Genomic DNA, 16,662 nt, shown 5'->3' with positions numbered 1-16,662 from the left:
ATAAAGAAGTCATGAATGAATCAATGAAAGGTATACAAGCAGTCTTTTATGTTACTTATCTACCAAGACAGACTGTATCAAAAGAGTCCCTTAGTCTTCTATCCATGCTAATGTATATTATTATATAATATAATATAATATATATATATAAAGTACTCAAAAAAGAAAAAAAAAAGATAGAGTATAAGAATCAAAGCTTCGCCTTTCCCTTCTTCTCCTTCTCCTTCTCCTCCCACTCCTCTACAGCCCTCACAGAAGCTGCATCCAACCCAGCCTTCTGCTCCTCCAGCATACCCCTCCACCGTAAATTCCCCGCATGGTCGTCCAGAATCGCCAGGGAATGCTTGTACATCTCCTCCTTCATGATGCCGTAGATGCCCGTGGCGGCCTTCTGCTGCAGCTCGCGCGCCCGAAGAAACCCCAGGGTTTCGTCCATCCCGCCGAGAGCGTCGACGATCCCCGCGCCCAGCGCTTCGGGACCCCCGAACCGTTTCGCGCCGAGCACGACGTCGCGGAAGGTAGCGGCGCTGAGCTTCTCGCGGAAGATGCACGTCATGGGCGACTGCAGCGGGACGCCGAAGTCTAGCTCGTTGACGCAGACGAAGCCGCGCGAGGGGTTCTGGATGCGGTAGTCGTGGTACATGGCGAGCATGATGCCCGCGGCGAAGGCGTGGCCGTTTATGAGGCTGATTGTCGGCATGGGGAATCTGGATTCATTAGTTAGTTTTTTTTTTTTTTCCCTAGTAGGGGAATGAGAAAGAGAGAGTACGTTAAGAACCGCCGGAACAACTTCCACAGCCACTTGTCGAGAAATCCATCGGTTTTCTGGGCAAGCTGGAGATCCAGTCCGTTACTGTAGAATTTGGGTATGCCGCTGGTGGTTATGACGACGCCCCTGGGGTACCGCTGCTCGATTATGTCCAGGGCGAGAAGCAGGGCGTCGATGAAGGTGGGCGTGAGACGGTTGTCCTTGGGGGAATTGAAGGTGAGGATATAGATGGTTTTGGCATCCGCTGTGGAGGAGGAAGGATTGGTGCAGACGATGGATCCGCCTGTGGAGGGAATGGGAATGGTGAAGAGAGGATGAGGAGCAGCCATTTTGCTGGTTGGAGATAGGTGTTGGAAGAGTAGACTGACTATATTATATATGATAATATTTATCCTGGGATAATCCCACATGTAATTTAGGATGAGAGGAAAGTGATATAATTCAAAACGGAAATGCCTCGGTTCAGGATAGTTGGACTGCTTGGTAGAGACTCTGATTCATGTAGTTTTACACCATGAGAATCAATAGATAGAGCCTTTTCTTTCTTTCTTTAGCTTTCCTTACACTTTTCGGCTGTGAAAACCTTCACCAAAGCATAGTTATATAGTTGACGTCATACAAACTTATACTACAACCTCACTCCCTTTCCTTCTTCCTCTTTCTTTCTTTCTCTTCCTCGTCTCTTACAGAGAAGAGAATACCAAAAGGATCACAATGAAAAACCCAGGACAACCATCCCAACCCCCCAAAGAATCCGTATACCTGCAACCTCTCAACCCCATAACGCACTCTCCCTACGAGCAGCGCATCCAACCTGTCCCTGCCCCCCATGCACACCAACACAACGGAAACCCGGTCTCCTCCGTCTCCCGACGCACCTACGACTCCCGCCCCTCAAGCGACGAGTCCATTGCCGGCATCAGGCTGCGGCACGAGCACCAACTAAAAGAGATGCAAAGCGACGACCTGGACACGGAGTACGGAGTCGAGCAGCAGCCGAACGAAGGAGACATTGCGCACGCGGTCGAGGGGCACAGTCGCCATGTGCAGGTGGATGCGTGTGCGTGTGCGTGTGCCGGGACGCCGGCGCTGGGCGAGGAGCCCGACCTGATGGCGAATATGGAGCGCAAGAGGCGGGAGCATTATCGGGTTTTGGGGGAGCGGGCGGAACGGCGGCAGCCTGTGCCTGATGGGGAGACGGCCGAGAGAGAGGCCCTGAGGCTGCGGAGGTTGAAGCAGGATCGCGAGTTACATGTTCAGGATGTGGTTCATGAAGCGACGGGCGATCCTGTAGTTGGCTAGGAAGGCTGCCATGCATGCATACTGGAGGTTGTACTGTGGAAATACTAAATAGGCTGGCTGTCTGGCTGTCTGTATTTTGAATCATTCCAATTGATCTTTCTTTTTATTATGCAGTTTAGAAAAGAACCCAAAAATCAGGATTTCAGTGGAGTTTCTCACATATCGCACTGGGGTATCAGAATAATAGTCATCGAATAGTAGGGAAGAAAGAAAGAAAGAAAGGAAGAAAAAAAAATATCAGTTATCAGCATCGTCCCCTTCACCTACTGAAACTTTCTTCAATGACAGGTCCTGCTTCAAATCGTGAATTCGTTTGGCCAGCTTGCCCTTGAGAATGGCGTTCTGCATCTTTTCCCACTTGGCCGTTTCTGCCCGGATGAGTGCCTCCAATTCGGTAATCTCTTCTCGCTGCTGTTGTATCTGTCGCTGCCGTTCCAGTTGTTCATCGTCGAGCTCCTCGCCAGGGCCATCTTCCCCATTTGATGCATCGCTTTCGTCGCCCGACGTGTCCGCCGCCGGTGTGGACGGTTTGGTCGCCAGAGGTGTGCCGGCTTGATATACGGCAGAATCAGCGTGTTCCTCCAGGGCTTGTCCATGCCCGAACGCTTGAGCATCGGCCCCCGCGGCTAGAGCTGCTTCCATTTCGGCCGCGAGTGTGTCCTCGAAATCGTCGAACATGCCTGTGTCGTCCATATCCACCTCACCTTCAGCATCTTGCTCGTCGTCGTACTCTTCTTCATCATCGTAATCATAGTCCCCGCTTTGAACAAGGCCCTCCACTCGGCTGAACGACGCTTTGTCCACCAGCTCAAACCGGGGATGTCCAAGAGAGGCCTCATCTTGCGCTATCAGATCTTCGACGGCTTTCTCCACCTGCTCAATCGTGCGGGTGCTGATGCGCTCCCGGAATCGCCGTTTTCGTACCCAACGAAGAGGAGGCGTCAAGCCGTGTGGATACTGTAAAGTTTTGTCATCCAAGGGCTGAATATCACTCGGGAGAGGGTACTCCAGAGCTTCTGCATCATTGGCAACAAGCCCTAACACCAGAAGCATCTGGCAAATATCGGCGGATTTGTACCATCCTCGTCGGTCCCAACTCTTCATGCCCTCAAGAATGCAGGGCAAGTCCACGAGTGCTGCTGCGTACTGTTTGTCTCGGATTTTGAGGATAGCTCGTCGACCCTCGCGGGTCAAAGGTTTGAAAGAGAATTCAGATTTGTCGAATCGGCGCTCGGCAATCGCAGTTCGGAGATATTCACAGTCAGGTCCGGGAAGCATGCGTAGGATAAACTGCTCTTCGATGGCAGGGTCGATTTCGGTATCGGACGCTTCTGAATCGTATCCGACCCCGGTAGGTCTGTTCGGGACAAGGCCCTTGTTTTTGATGCGGATAGACTGCACTCCGGGCTTTTTGGATGGGTTGAGCTTTAAGCGCTTGGGTCCTGCTGGTTTTTCCGACGCGATCGCGACCACGGGCTCCTTTAGGACGGGCTCTTCGGCGGGTCGCTTCTTGCTGCACCTTTTCTTCTTCGGCTTCTCTGCATTTTCATCTGCAGAAGGCTTCCGCGCGATCTTCAAGGTGAGTCGACGCTGTGTCGCTTCTGCGGGAGGTGGAGGAGGGGCGGTAGGTTGGCTCTGAGGTTGCTCGGGCTCCTTCTTCTTTTTGGAGAAGGTGAGCTTAAGAGACGGGCGAGGAGCCTCTGACATAATGAAAAGAGGTGACTACGAGCGTGGCAGCAAAATGTAGCCCGGGGTTGGCATGTAAACGCGAGCGAGCAAGAGGTGTATTGGAGTCAGACTGAGATGTGTTGTAGAGAAGAAGAGGAGGCGAGGTTTCGGTCCGCTTTTCCTCCTTCACGTTGGGCCTCCCTCTCACTTCTTCTAACACACCACCTCCCAACACAGCCTCTTTCCTCACTTTCGTCTCGCTTTGAATCTTCAAATCCATCTCTCGTCTGATCCTCCAGAGTCCGTCATCATATCCTAGGTGCTTCCCGTTCGCCAGTCATGTCCGGCCCCAACCTACACAACGCCCTCCTCCGTCCGCCCATTATCCAGATCCTACGCGCAGCTGGGTTCCACGCAACGCGTCCATCAGTTCTAGATACCATGGCCGACCTGACTGCTCGATACATAATGCTCTTGGCCTCCTCTGCAACCTCCCACGCCGCCAACGCCCATCCCAATGACCCTGTACCCGTCCTGGAAGACATCTACCAAGCACTCCAGGATGCCGGCGCATTGCGACCTCAACTACGAGAATGGGAAGAATTTGCGCAGGGGGAAGAAGATATACGAGGCCTGGAAGGGTTTCTATCCTGGTTTACTGGTCCTGCCAACCAAGAGATAAGACGGGTGGCTGGATTTGTTGCCAGCGAAGGCGACCTGGTTGATGCCGACTCGCTCGAGAAAGAAGACTACCTTACGGCCTTGAAAAAAAAGCACAGCAAAACTGGGGAGGAATCCCGATATGCGGGGACTGTGCTGGGTAAAGATGCTGAAGAACATCCTATTGTCATCGAAGGTGGTGTACCCAGCATCCGCGACTGGAGCTCCCAGATGCGATCACGAGCACCGTACATGGCCGACAGCGATTCGTCCGGTGTTAGCAGTGCTCCAAGCAATCTATCCGACACGGATGGCATGGATGTATGATGATGTGTTCGTGCTGGATGATGGCCCCGGCCTTGAACATAAATAAAGCACATTCGCCTGTCTCGACTTTCGACCTTGGCCACCACCAAATGACCCATGATTGACCGAAATACCCAAAATATCTTTTTTTTGGAATCCTCTTCCTCTGTGCCTCTTGCGTATGGCTGGAGTCTTAGGGTCCCCGATAGCTGACCGACTGACCGACCGACCATTCCTCGCTCAGCACCCGTCCCACAGCTTAACGAGGATAAGCTGGACACTGGCAAATAAAAGAAGAAATGTCAGGCTCGATAAAAGAGCATGAAGTGCCCCGAATTGAGGAGAGTGACAAAAGCTAGGGAGGAGGATGAGAGAGAGTACAGGATACCGAGACGGATGCGATTCCCCAAGCCTGGGAAGGATCTTCTTTGCTTTGTGAATGTTTGATAATTGTATTGTACCTTCACCTGCAAAATACCATAGACCAGGCAAATAAATCCAAGAACTGCGACAAGAAAGGCTGTGCAGATGAGATGATCATCTTGTGATTCTGCTTCTTGGCTGCTCTGGCGGTGACATGAATTCAACATCAACAGCATCATCAACGCCCAACGTAATTCAACCCACCACTTCTTCCCCCCCCCATATATTCAAAGCCATCATCATCATCATCATCATCATCATCATCATCATCATCATCATGGTATATCCCTTTGAACTGCCGACCACCTCACACCTCTCCTTCCATGCCCACATCTCCTCGCATACCCACCCATCCCTCCCCCAATCCGCGTCGACAGCCCGCCACGCTCTCCGCCTCGCTCTCAAAGCCCACACCCGACTACCCCGCGGCCCCAGCGCGACGCCCATCTAACCTCCGTGCTCTCCGCACTCAACGACTACCTCCCTTACCTGGTCGCAATCGCCCAAGGGCTAAACATAAACAGCCAGCCACCCATCGAACCCCCCCCGGCACCCGGAGCCCAAATCACCGCTATCCAATGCACAGACCTCGAGCCCGAATGGCGCGCGTCCTTGGCCTCCTCCAGCTCGCTCCATCTCAAGTCCCGCCCAACAGCCTCATCCGGCCGCACACGCGGGCCCGGCATCCCATATGAACTCGCCTTCACCCTCACCACCCTGGGCTACGTGGTGTCCGGTCTCGCCCGCGCCGCAGTGACACGAACCCTGTACGCCGCGTGCACCCCGACGCCCGAGCAACGCAGCGCAGCCGTGCAATCGGCAACAAAGCACCTGCTCCAGGCGAGTGCCGTGCACGCGCTGCTCGCGTCGTCGTCGTCGTCGTCATCGTCGTATTTCACGGCCCAGCTAGCGCAGACTCCGCGTCTACCACCGGACCTGGCGCCCGCGACCCAGGCGGCTCTTTCGTCGCTCGCGCTGGCTGAGGCCACGCTGCTCGCTGTCCTGAAGGATGACTCGTACATGGCGGCTTGTATCCAGGCGCGCAACCCGAATGATAGGGAGTGGATGGTCAAAGCGCCGGAGATCCCCAAGGTGCGGGCGCATCTCTTCGCGAGGCTTTGTATCCGTGCGGCCGAGTACGCTGAGCAGGCTGCGACGGGGCTGGGGTCTGTCGGTGCGGATGGCAAGGGAGCAGCAGCGGTTGAGGAGGATTTGGTGAGGTATGCGCGTGTTCTGGGGCTGGTTGCGCGCGCGAGGGCCTGTCGCTTTTTTGGAGTGGATGCTGAGTTGGCCGGGAAGATTGGGGAGGCGATTGCGTGGTTGCGGGCTGCGAAGGGGGTGTTGGGGTTGAGGGGGGCTGTTGCTGTTGCTGTTGCTGTTGCTGCTGCTGCTGCTGCAGGAGGAGGAGGAGGGCCGAAGGAGTCTGCGACCAAGAGTCGTGGCGGGTTGTCAAAGTTGAAACAGGGGTGGATGGAGAGACGCGAGGACCGGCGCATGGAAAAGGATGCGGGCGGCGGTCGTGAACGTTCTGAGAGGGGAGAGTTTGGTCCTGGGGATAATGCTGGTCGAGAGGAGGAGGGTCGCGTGCTGGAGATGTTGGAGACCAAGTGGGTGCGCATGAATGACACTGTAAGTTGTGCCTGTTGTTCGCTTGAACCTGAGATGACCTGTGCTGATCAACAGATCAATACGCAATTGATTCCATCCTCGACGGATTTACTGGCCAGTCTGCCGTCAGGACGGGACATCCACTCTCCGCCGCCTCCGTATAAGCTCCCTGCTCTGGACGAGGAGCATCTCGTTCAGATGCGAGCTCCGCCCACAGAACCGGAGTTACACGGTGGAAGTGATCTTGAAGAGAGCGACGGGGAGTGCGTGCCTGGTGGAAGAGACACGCGGGGGGCAGTTCCCGAGCGAACTGACAGTGCTTATTATTGATACCCTGATATGTGCATATTTTTTTTTTCCGATACAGATAATGACTGCACCACATCTACATGCTATATATATGTGGCTTGGAACATAACTCATTAGATAATTATTCCCTGATATACTCATTCGGTAGATACCAACCAAGCCAGCAGTAATCCAAAGAAGATAAAGGAGGCGGGGGGGGGAAGAGAAGAAATCGTAGTACATTGATTCACAAGCTAAAAACACAATGCATAAATGAAACAGAATCCCCGAAAGACCAACCAACCCAACACACTGGCTACCGACAGTTATATACCAGGTCTAGTAAAGCAAAACAAACCCCCCACCCAACCGTCTACGTCGACTTTGAGAAGTAGTTCTTCTCCTCGAACAGGTAACCCTTGACTTTGCGTTCTCCCAGGAGTTCAAAGTACTTTTCTATATCGGGTTGATTAGCATTGACCTTGCACTAGTATTGAATCTGCCCATTCCAACACACACACACAGAGAGAGAGAGAGAGAGAGAGAGAGACAGAGAAAACAAAACAAAACAAAAAAATCCAACTAGGAAAAGAAGAAAAAGAACCAAACTCACCCCTCAACTTTCCACACTTCTCCAAATGATTGACTCCCTCGCGCGCATAGCACTTGCCCAGTTCCTCCCCGACAAGTCTCGACATCATGCTGCGCACCCATTGCTCCCGGATAATCGCATCGCGGGCATTGTGTACCGCGACGGTGTCTTCGAAGTCGACGCCCTCGTACGTCGGAGGCACGGTGGGTTTTTTGGCGAGGAAGGCGGCGGATTCCGGGGTGGGCATTTTTGCTGATTCGTTTTTCCTGATTTGGAGAATTGATCGGTGCCTTTTCTTTTGGGGGGCGAGGGGGTTTCTTGCGGGCGTGGAATTGGCTGGCGCAGGGAAGAAGGGAGAGCTGGGCTGGCACTTGCACTTGAGCTTTGTGGTTGGACTGGAGGTGTAGTGGTGATAAGGTGCTGTCCTGGAAGTTCACGGTGGTTATGCCGGATGTCGTTCTGGGATTTCAATGGAACGCTTATGATTGGTTGGTCTCTTGGCGGTCAGAGTGTACGGAGACCAGGGTAAACCATTTGCGCAAAGTGCGTGTTACCACGTGACTACTATCATAATTACTCAGCAGCATAAATATTAGTTAATAACTATCAAACATAAAAATACTTCTTATACCGAGTACATTGGATTTCTCTACATTGATGGAGTACGTACAACATTGTCTATTATTCGTACGCAGTGGATGTATAGTAACCTAAAGATCATCCTGAAACCCCAACGCCACGCCAAGTGAAACTGCTTCTGGCTGGCACTGCTGTAACCAAACCATAAACCGACGATAAAAAAAAGAAAGAAAAAAAAAAAATAGTTAAACAGGTCAAGAAAGATAAACGGCATCAAATTCGTCGAATGTTTCATGTAGCCTAAGACTGCTGCGGGCCTTTGCTGAATAGGGTGTCGTAAGAATCAAGGAACCAGTCTTTGATGCGCTCCCATAGCCTGCGGTTCAGCCATTGGCTGTATTCGCGGTACTCATGCATCTCACCCCAACAGTCGCGGCCGAAATCACATCCCGCCATATTGACCAGAAAGTCTCGGGATCCCTCCGTATAGTGAAAAGTCGGATCCAGCTCGTCGCCGCATGCTCCAGGGGGGAAAGAATTGATGTAACGCTGAGGCAGGAAGGCGATACTGTTGCGAATCCAAGGCTGGGTGGTGTAGAGATACTCAAGCGCGTCCTGCTCCTTATGCTCCCATTGCATATGGGTTTGCTCGTACATGACAGGATCCCACCAAATGTCCAACAGACGCTCTGACCAGAGAGACCTGTGGACGAAAAACGATCCAAGATTGAACCCCGCGCAGTCCTGAGATAGGATGAAATGAATCGACGACGGGTCTTGATCTGCACTGGCTGAGCGAGAGGTTTCATCGAGGTACGGTTCTATCGGTGGGTGGCTAATATTTAAGGGATTGTACTCGTTAATGTCACGGTAAGCGATTCCGCTTAGACGATTGAAAATGTGGTCTGGCAACGAGTAAGAATACTCCATGATATACGTATTGAGGTCGAGCCACCAGAACCTATAATTCAAATGATTAGCAATGTGAAAAAAAAAAAAAAAAAAAAAAAAAAAAAAACAACCCAGCCAAGTCAAGATGATTAACTGACCACTCCGCATCGGGGTACTTGCGCATGGTTTCGCGCAGAATATCGACCTTCTCCCAACCTTCGCGCCATTCATGCGAATATCGCTTCTTTGCCAGCATGTTGACAATCTCGAGATCGTACCCCCATCGTTGGGCGTACTCTTTCTTATTGGTGGTGCTGGTGCGTTCGATAGCCCATTCCCTTGCGCCTTTCCACTCCATGACGCCGCCTTCCACATTGGATTCCAGGATAATCACGAACTTACGCCCCCCTCCAAACGTCGATCGCCTGAAATTGTGGATAACCGCTAACATGGATTAGTTTCAACGCGGCACGAAAAGAGACCCAGACCAGCTTACGTGTCCACAAGAACAAGTACCCCAGCCAGACCAGAAGCAAGGCCACGAGCAGGCGTGCTCTCCTGCGTCGCAATATCGATCGCCCAACACCAGTCGAGTGCCAGCCCCATCCCTGCCCATGCCGATATTCGTCCTTGTCGACATATCCGCTCGGAGACGTCGAGCCGACGCGGAACCGGGGAAGGGTGGCGGTAATTTGACGTTTCGAGCGTGAAAAGAAACCATTATTTCTCGTCGAAAATGACGGATAGCCTCGAGCCTCGTCGCTTTTCGCTTTCGCGGCTAGCCAGGGGCCCGAGGGACTCGTGGAGTAAAAGCCACTTTGAGGGGTTGAAGTGCCACTTCCTGGGGTCAAACTGGGGCTAGACCACCCTCCTCCCGGGTGGGGAGAGGGTGATCGTGACAGGGACATGGGCAATGGATCAAGGTCGAAACTCGACGGCGAAACGGCGGAACGGTGAAACAACCTAAGGGGAATATGGCGCGAGGAGGTACGATAGAAGCTCGTGTGCGTCGTTAGAGGGGTGGATGGATTTCCTGGTCGATGCTGGAGATTTGGGAGTAAGAAAATAGCTAAGAACCAGGCGACAAGAAGAAGACAGAGGGTTGGTTAGTTATATGATAGGGAAAGGAATGCCAGGTTGGGACGACGAGATGAAGACGACGGAAGAGGACAGCATTAATCAAAAATTAAATGGGTCTCGGGAGATTACCTCGAGCCCGACAGAACTAGAAGAAAGAAAAGAAATGCGTTGAATGACGGTATACAGGAACAGGAACAGGAAGAGGAAGAGGAACAGGAACAGAACAGGAACCGAACAGGAACCGAACAGGAACAAGAAGCTTACCGTGAACGGATTCGCCGTTTCCGTCAACAACTCTCGACAACGTTAAGGGAGGATCTTTCCATGGGACGAGTAAACAAGACGGGTTTTGTACTCTTGGTTGACATTAATTAATTTGCAGGAGGAAAAGTAATTAAAATCCTTAATCAACCGCCCCGCTTTGGAATGAATGAAATTACTTGCGAAGAGTTGGTATAATGCAACCTCATCCGTTTTCAGAAATCGACAAGACATTCAGAGTTGTTGGTGTAAAGATGAGAAACTTCATCCAAACTGTCAGGAGGTAAATTTCTGCGCTAAGTATTATAACAAATCCATCGTTCCATGATCCCATCCCATCGTACACAGTATAATCATTCCTTGCTGCCCCGATCATTCCGTACCGGTTGTCGATTGGCCACCACCTCTTTCGACATCAACACTTTGCGAACCTTGAATCCTTTTTCATGCTCCGGACGTGGCCGCACGCTGTCTCCATGATAGAACTCGCACTGGAATTTCAGGAATTTGCTGCGCTGCCGGTAAATCGTAATAATGTCACCGCTGTACAGTTTACCAAAATGGAACCCTTCTCGATTGTTATCCCCCTCGGGCCCTCGACGGAGTTCGGTATCGTTCACCCAGATACACTTGCGGGTCTTGGTGGAAAGAATCGCCATCACTCCAGGCACTGTCATCCAATCCTGTCCAGAAGCAACGCGGGCCTCAATTGCCGGCGCCCAGAAGGTTACTTCGAGGGCGTAGGCCGGAATCCGAGTATCCATCGGGTCCGGAAAGCAGATAGTCGCTTGGGGCCCACGGCCCCACGAGGTCATTCGATCTTCTAACCGGAGGGTCAGATCAAATATTGACCCGGGGACAGTCGTGAGTTTTCCTAGCAGAGGCCGAGGTTTGCTTGGCGGGCCAAGGAGTCTTGGAATGGCAGGTACCCGATTTTGACTGGGGTCCGCAGGAGGCTGAAACCCTTGGGTTTCCCGGTCCTCAGATACAGGTTGTCCGCTTCTGGCGTCAATGGTGTTCGCAAGTTCGACGTCGAAAATCTCTCCTGGGGCGGTCGTAGACTCAGGACAATGGCTACTGGTCTTTCGCGTGGTTGTTTCCGGGCTTGAACGTTCACTAGCAGTATCAGGTATCGGGAGTTCGATGCGTCGGCTGAATTGGATTGCCTGGGGGGTCGCGTTGGGACTATTCGGCAGTTCCCCCCCCAGAGCCTTACCTCCGACAGCCGGGATTTCCTCACTGGGTTGACGGTTTGGTGTCTCGGCGGATAGGAGAGGGTTTTTTGAAGTGCCAGGATGCCACGAGTTCATGTTCAGCTGTCGGACCAAGTTCTCAGCGCCCATCAAGCTTGGTGCAGATCCAGGGAAAGGGTTTTCCGGGAGGGACAGGACGGAGTTGAGACTGAGGCCATCACTGATCATGGACTCACCAGTTGAAGAAACAAAATCGTGGACGCTGAAATCGCCATCCTCAGATATAATGCCATCCCCCAAAGCATGGGAGCTGCGGAGAGCCGATGAAGTTATTTCTCCAAATAGGCGTCTTGGAGTTGACTCAGCCAACGGCTGGATGTCCTGGGAAATTTCAATGTTAGGAAGTGATGGGTAATTGATATCTCCAGGGGGCGAGTCGATTCGTGGCCGTTTTGACTGAGTCAAATCATTACTGCTTTCGGGTTGTTCTGCTTCGAGGTGCGGGTGGTCATCAAGGGAGAGCTGGGAAGCATCCAATTCGGCCTCGATATCTTCGCCAATATCAGAGAGACCCTCCGAACTATTGGACACCATATCCTCCTCGTATTCATCTAAATCCGGGACGTCGACAAGCCAAGGGTGTCGGAGACATTCTCGTTCCTTTGCGCGAAGGTGAGGATCACGGTTTAGGAGCTTAGAAACCAGGTCAATGCCAGCTTCAGAGACGCCTGCCCTGCGTAAGACGTTGTAGTCCGCATCCGTTGTCATGATTGTTCTCAGCATCTGAGTCCCTCGATCGTCGCCTCGTCCAGTATAGGGGGGGATACCGGCAAGGAGGTGATAAATGACAGCACCTAGCGACCACATATCGACAGACTGATCGTAAGGAGATGTTTTGGGAGGTCTAACCATCAGTACAGAATTGAAGAAACCGATAAGACAGAATAACTTACGGGTCACCAAACCTTCGCCTTTTCCTAACTTCACCGCGTCGATAGTTTTCATACTCGGGATAGACCTCCGGGGCGCAGTAAAGGAGGGTTCCACAGAAGGTCTTTAGGAAGGTTTCCTCTTGAACAACCTTGGATAGACCAAAGTCTGATAGCTTCACTTTCAGAGGCTCATGAGATGCAATTAAAATGTTGTCTGGCTTGATGTCTCGATGCGTAATCTTCCGCTTATGGAGATACTGCAATGCATGCAGGATTTGTCGCGACATGACCTTCACCATGCCCTCATTGATCTTGCCTTCGGTTTGCAAGTAAGTAGACAACTCTCCGGCAGGAACATACTCCATGATGATATAGATCCAGCGGTCGTGTTCCTGGTAGTCGATAAATTGAACGATGTTGGGCTGTTGAAACAAGAATGTTATGGAAAGTTTTCATACTAATTTTAGACCAACGGCGAGGGACTTACATGCTTTAGATCCCTCATGATCTTCATTTCATTGTCAACTTTCCGATCTAGTATGCCATTTTTCACGAAGCGGCGTTTGTCGAGCTCTTTGGCAGCATATACAGCCCCATGTTGTTTGGTGGCTAGCTTATAAACGGTTGCAAAGGCTCCTTTCCCGATCTGGCCGGTGACGTTGTACATTGAACCGCCTGACCAGTGCATTCCGTAACTATTTGCCCACTGCAATGCCGGGGTTGGTGTTTGGCGCCGTGTAGGTTGCACGGTCCCCGTCTGGTGCTTCTGGACTCGATCGAAATAACGAAGCACATTCTCAGTGTACTGCATTGCGTGGCCGTCCCGCGAAGGAAAGCGAACCACAAATCGGATCTCGTCTGAAGATTGATCGCCATTGATCACTTGAATAACAGAGCCATTTGTTAGCATCCGGCTATTGTCTTTCTCCTTCTTGCGAAGGCGGCAGTTGTCTACAATTGTGCCGTTGGTGGAAATATCCTCCAACATGAGAATACCATCGTCTGTGAGATAGATGCGAAAATGAGTGTTGGAGATACGCCTTGAGGCACTGTCGGCGGCAAGAAGGATGTCACATCGAGCAATATTACGCCCAAAACAAAAACCTAGCCCCAAATCATGCACCTTTGAAGATAGCCTTAGAGCGATATCCAAAACAGCGGCGGTTGAGCCTTCATACTCTAACTCGTCTTTCTGCAGGATATGTCCGGGCGCGATTCGGGCTGTCGCAGCGACCGCATCGTGGGCGGCAGGGGAATTTGGATGAAGGATACAAATGACATCAGACAGGTCTTCATTGAGTAATCCAGAGTTATTACGGCCCATACGGCGAGGATCCGTGCATGGCTGGGTTGATTCCTGAGTTGCCTCCATTGGCAATGTGTGGACAATTAAAAATTGACAAAATCAATTGAAATTGGACCCAAAAGAGGAAATCTATAGCCGGGTACGGAATGGGCTGGGATAGGGCCTCTGGGAATCTTTTTTTGGAGTACCCAACGGAATCACTAGCAGTAGTCCATATCATAAATCTGGTCATACATCAGTGTACAAGCCCCTGGATGTATATAAATTCTTGACGGCACGACAATGAATGGCCAGCCACTTTACCTTGATAAAATACAGGCAAATATGGCGTGGGTTTTGTTTATAGTTATGGGTCTCCAAAGAGTCTGCCTTAGGTGATGCGAAAATTTTGTCCAAGAATCCCGAGACGCAGAGTATGTACCAGAAAGAAAAGAAAAGAGGGTTCGAAAGCGGTCCGATTATAGCAGTCACAATCTATCAGGTGGAGTTCATCCACTATAACCTGGCGTGATACAAGAATGGCTCAGGTCGCCGCAGCGACAGCGACAGACTCTTAGTTCTAAGAGACACCGTCTCCGGGGCTGTGGCCTGGTATAAATGTAACAAGGAGCGACAGATGCAGATGCGTATGAGTACAGAATCTTAAGGGAAGGAGGAATTCTTTCTGCAGGGAGCCGTCAACGGTCAGTTTAAATACTTCTCGACTGCGCGGAGAGGGAGCTTGAACTCACACAATTAGCAAACGGGCCTCAGCCATCCAGGACACAATCAAGTACGCTGGTTGTGACAATGGAGTCTGGTTGACGGGGCAGAGCCAGCAACGGAGACGAGACAAGAGGCCGTCTGGGAGGAAGTCGTCCGAGAAACGAGAGGAAGGCGAGGGTGATGGCTCAGCTTTATGAGGCTGGACGGGAGCCCCAGGCACCAACAAGGCATCCACGTATTTGTTCCTGAGGCCACAAGCGGGAACTAAGCCAATCAAATCCGATGGTCGAAAGGCGGATGGGGCCTACGGGAGCCGCCCATGGATTGACCGTCAACAAACCACGAAGCTACCTTAAAGCCCTCTATTATGCAGCCTACAATGTACACCATTAAGATCTAATGCTAAGTACCAGGGTCGCCTTCAGATATTTCTTCGTGCTTACTCGTGAAGCATTTCCCATTAATCTAAATCCGACGGATTGTGTGAATTTGTAGCAGAGGTAATCAACCAAGGACCAAGAGCGTTCCCATTCAAATGTTGCATACCACAATATCCAAGGTATATATATGACCGGGACTCTAATAACCGTCTTCACAGCATAAAGGGTCTATCTGCTGCCGTAAGCCTTGCTCGTATCCGCACTTCGCTGGTACTGCCCCTTCATAGCGACATCGAAAACTTGCTCCAGCCGGTTAAGAGCTTCCTCAGACACCTCTATGAGGAGTTAGAAATCGGTAGTTCTAAAGATATAGAGAGAGCCTTACGGTAGTGAACCACAATCCTATTTCCTAGTAATTTCAAGCCCTTCTCGCTTCCAATCTCTGAGAGATCGTTGGGACCCAAGCCAGCTGCTTCGACATCCAGCCAGACCATGTTAGTCTCCACAGCAAAATCCAGCTTGCCACCACGACTTGTCCACATCTCGGCAATTCGGTTTGCTTTGCTATGTGTTTCGCGTAGTTTTCCCTGCTGACCATAGGGATCTGTTCCAAAAGTCTCGTCCAGAGCAACTCTGGCGGCCGCGGCTATCACTCCCGCTTGACGAGTACCACCTCCGATAGACTTGCGGAACCATCGCGCCTTCTTGATAAATGCCTTGGACCCAATCACAATACTGCCGATTGGTGCACCTAAGCCCTTGGAGAAACACAAGCTCACGCTATCGAAAAGACTGGTAAAGTCCGTCAGGCTTCCGGCCCCAGCAGCAACGGCTTCCCACAGTCTGGCTCCGTCCAGATGCACCTTGATCCCATTTTGATGTGCCCACTCGGAGATCTTGCGAGTTTCCTCAAGAGGCATAATTGCACCCCCCAGAGTGTTCTCCAAGCTGATCAGTTTTGTGGGGCAGGCGTGCACGTCATCGCTGAGCACCGTATGTTTCTTGATTTCTTCTAGAGTGAGATAGCTGCCATTCTTAGGCATAACAGGTATAACAGTAGCTCCTGTCCACATGCTAACGCCACCAGCCTCGTAGCAAATGATGTGTGCGCGATAGTCACAAACGATTGAGTACGGAGGCTCAACCAAGTGGGTTCGGATGGCTACTTGATTACCCATGGTTCCTGACATGACCAACAAGGAGGCTTCATGATTCGTACGCTGAGCCACGTAGCTCTGTAAGTCATTAGTCACTGGGTCTTCCTCAAACACATCATCCAAAAGGGTCGTTTGGCAGATTGCCTCCAGCATTGATGGAGTTGGCTTGGTCATGGTGTCACCTTATTGTCGCAAAATTTTAGCCTAGCCCATTCCTACAACATAGCATGCCTTAATTCTAGGAACCAAAGGCAAAACTCACTTCTCAGATCAAATTCGGCTGCACCAGCGCCCTGCCATGTACTTGGTTTGCCATTAGCCCCGTTCGGAGAAGTCATGGTGCTTGCCATAGCTAATCTCGGGCCGAGTCTGGATCTTGGAAGGGACGACGTAGGTCGTAGGAAAGTTCGAGGCCGGAATAAAGGCCCTACGATATGTTTCATTCAGGCTCAAATGTCAAAGACGCTTCAATGGCGCCTGGGAATAAACCGTGTATGTATCAGAAGCGAATTTGAATCTTGCACAGATAACAGTATTTTAATGTGGGGTATGGACCTGTGCC

The 16,662-nt window shown here is 51.4% G+C and overlaps 9 protein-coding genes across 9 annotated transcripts; 3 read left to right on the top strand and 6 right to left on the bottom strand.

Moving 5' to 3' along the window:
- Nucleotides 1–101: 101 nt before the first annotated feature.
- P175DRAFT_0502179 (enoyl-CoA hydratase/isomerase family protein) lies at nucleotides 102–1,111 on the bottom strand. Its single transcript, XM_040897325.1, has 2 exons — nucleotides 770–1,111; nucleotides 102–707 (listed from the first exon to the last, which is right to left on the bottom strand). Exons 1-2 carry the CDS (start codon nucleotides 1,096–1,098, stop codon nucleotides 191–193), a joined length of 846 nt encoding a protein of 281 aa, XP_040751419.1. The 5' UTR covers nucleotides 1,099–1,111; the 3' UTR covers nucleotides 102–190.
- Nucleotides 1,112–1,447: 336 nt separating this feature from the next.
- On the top strand, nucleotides 1,448–2,217 carry P175DRAFT_0502178 (uncharacterized protein). Its single transcript, XM_040897324.1, has one exon. The coding sequence runs from the start codon at nucleotides 1,484–1,486 to the stop codon at nucleotides 2,069–2,071; it is 588 nt and encodes a 195-aa protein (XP_040751418.1). The 5' UTR covers nucleotides 1,448–1,483; the 3' UTR covers nucleotides 2,072–2,217.
- P175DRAFT_0263639 (transcription initiation factor TFIID subunit 7 family protein) lies at nucleotides 2,157–3,912 on the bottom strand. Its single transcript, XM_040892730.1, has one exon. It carries the CDS (start codon nucleotides 3,776–3,778, stop codon nucleotides 2,309–2,311), a length of 1,470 nt encoding a protein of 489 aa, XP_040751417.1. The 5' UTR covers nucleotides 3,779–3,912; the 3' UTR covers nucleotides 2,157–2,308.
- Nucleotides 3,913–4,078: 166 nt separating this feature from the next.
- Nucleotides 4,079–4,726, top strand: P175DRAFT_0439234 (Bromodomain associated domain protein; the record flags this gene model as incomplete). The annotated part of the gene is made up of 1 exon (XM_040893951.1): nucleotides 4,079–4,726. One exon carries the CDS (start codon nucleotides 4,079–4,081, stop codon nucleotides 4,724–4,726), a length of 648 nt encoding a protein of 215 aa, XP_040751416.1.
- Nucleotides 4,727–5,405: 679 nt separating this feature from the next.
- Nucleotides 5,406–7,299, top strand: P175DRAFT_0548071 (pH-signaling protein PalC; the record flags this gene model as incomplete). Its single annotated transcript, XM_040900419.1, has 3 exons — nucleotides 5,406–5,497; nucleotides 5,536–6,757; nucleotides 6,812–7,299. 3 exons carry the CDS (start codon nucleotides 5,406–5,408, stop codon nucleotides 7,064–7,066), a joined length of 1,569 nt encoding a protein of 522 aa, XP_040751415.1. The 3' UTR covers nucleotides 7,067–7,299.
- Nucleotides 7,300–7,397: 98 nt separating this feature from the next.
- P175DRAFT_0558213 (putative NADH-ubiquinone oxidoreductase 12 kda subunit) lies at nucleotides 7,398–7,863 on the bottom strand (the record flags this gene model as incomplete). Its single annotated transcript, XM_040900830.1, has 2 exons — nucleotides 7,398–7,480; nucleotides 7,638–7,863. 2 exons carry the CDS (start codon nucleotides 7,861–7,863, stop codon nucleotides 7,398–7,400), a joined length of 309 nt encoding a protein of 102 aa, XP_040751414.1.
- A 411-nt stretch (nucleotides 7,864–8,274) lies between these two features.
- Nucleotides 8,275–10,393, bottom strand: P175DRAFT_0502175 (putative alpha-1,6-mannosyltransferase subunit). Its single transcript, XM_040897323.1, has 3 exons — nucleotides 9,583–10,393; nucleotides 9,245–9,530; nucleotides 8,275–9,156 (listed from the first exon to the last, which is right to left on the bottom strand). Exons 1-3 carry the CDS (start codon nucleotides 9,992–9,994, stop codon nucleotides 8,496–8,498), a joined length of 1,359 nt encoding a protein of 452 aa, XP_040751413.1. The 5' UTR covers nucleotides 9,995–10,393; the 3' UTR covers nucleotides 8,275–8,495.
- Nucleotides 10,394–10,780: 387 nt separating this feature from the next.
- On the bottom strand, nucleotides 10,781–13,924 carry P175DRAFT_0439073 (uncharacterized protein; the record flags this gene model as incomplete). The annotated part of the gene is made up of 3 exons (XM_040893940.1): nucleotides 10,781–12,524; nucleotides 12,574–12,974; nucleotides 13,040–13,924. 3 exons carry the CDS (start codon nucleotides 13,922–13,924, stop codon nucleotides 10,781–10,783), a joined length of 3,030 nt encoding a protein of 1,009 aa, XP_040751412.1.
- Nucleotides 13,925–15,171: 1,247 nt separating this feature from the next.
- On the bottom strand, nucleotides 15,172–16,438 carry P175DRAFT_0438689 (threonine aldolase GLY1; the record flags this gene model as incomplete). Its single annotated transcript, XM_040893923.1, has 3 exons — nucleotides 15,172–15,278; nucleotides 15,329–16,282; nucleotides 16,363–16,438. 3 exons carry the CDS (start codon nucleotides 16,436–16,438, stop codon nucleotides 15,172–15,174), a joined length of 1,137 nt encoding a protein of 378 aa, XP_040751411.1.
- Nucleotides 16,439–16,662: the final 224 nt, after the last annotated feature.

The sequence above is a fragment of the Aspergillus ochraceoroseus genome, assembly GCF_002846915.1.
Source record: "Aspergillus ochraceoroseus IBT 24754 chromosome Unknown P175scaffold_5, whole genome shotgun sequence".
Lineage (NCBI taxonomy): Eukaryota > Fungi > Ascomycota > Eurotiomycetes > Eurotiales > Aspergillaceae > Aspergillus > Aspergillus ochraceoroseus.
The sequence above is the reverse complement of the archived record's forward strand: the minus strand, read 5'-3'. Positions and strand labels throughout refer to the sequence as shown.

Coding starts and splice junctions, on each gene's coding strand:
- P175DRAFT_0502179 (XM_040897325.1), bottom strand. CDS start 1,098: ATGGCTGCTCCTCATCCTCTCTTCACCATTCCCATTCCCTCCACAGGC. Junction 708..769: donor TTGTTCCGGCGGTTCTTAAC/GTACTCTCTCTT, acceptor TAATGAATCCAG/ATTCCCCATGCCGACAATCA.
- P175DRAFT_0502178 (XM_040897324.1), top strand. CDS start 1,484: ATGAAAAACCCAGGACAACCATCCCAACCCCCCAAAGAATCCGTATAC.
- P175DRAFT_0263639 (XM_040892730.1), bottom strand. CDS start 3,778: ATGTCAGAGGCTCCTCGCCCGTCTCTTAAGCTCACCTTCTCCAAAAAG.
- P175DRAFT_0502175 (XM_040897323.1), bottom strand. CDS start 9,994: ATGTCCCTGTCACGATCACCCTCTCCCCACCCGGGAGGAGGGTGGTCT. Junction 9,531..9,582: donor GTACTTGTTCTTGTGGACAC/GTAAGCTGGTCT, acceptor AATCCATGTTAG/CGGTTATCCACAATTTCAGG. Junction 9,157..9,244: donor AAGTACCCCGATGCGGAGTG/GTCAGTTAATCA, acceptor TTTGAATTATAG/GTTCTGGTGGCTCGACCTCA.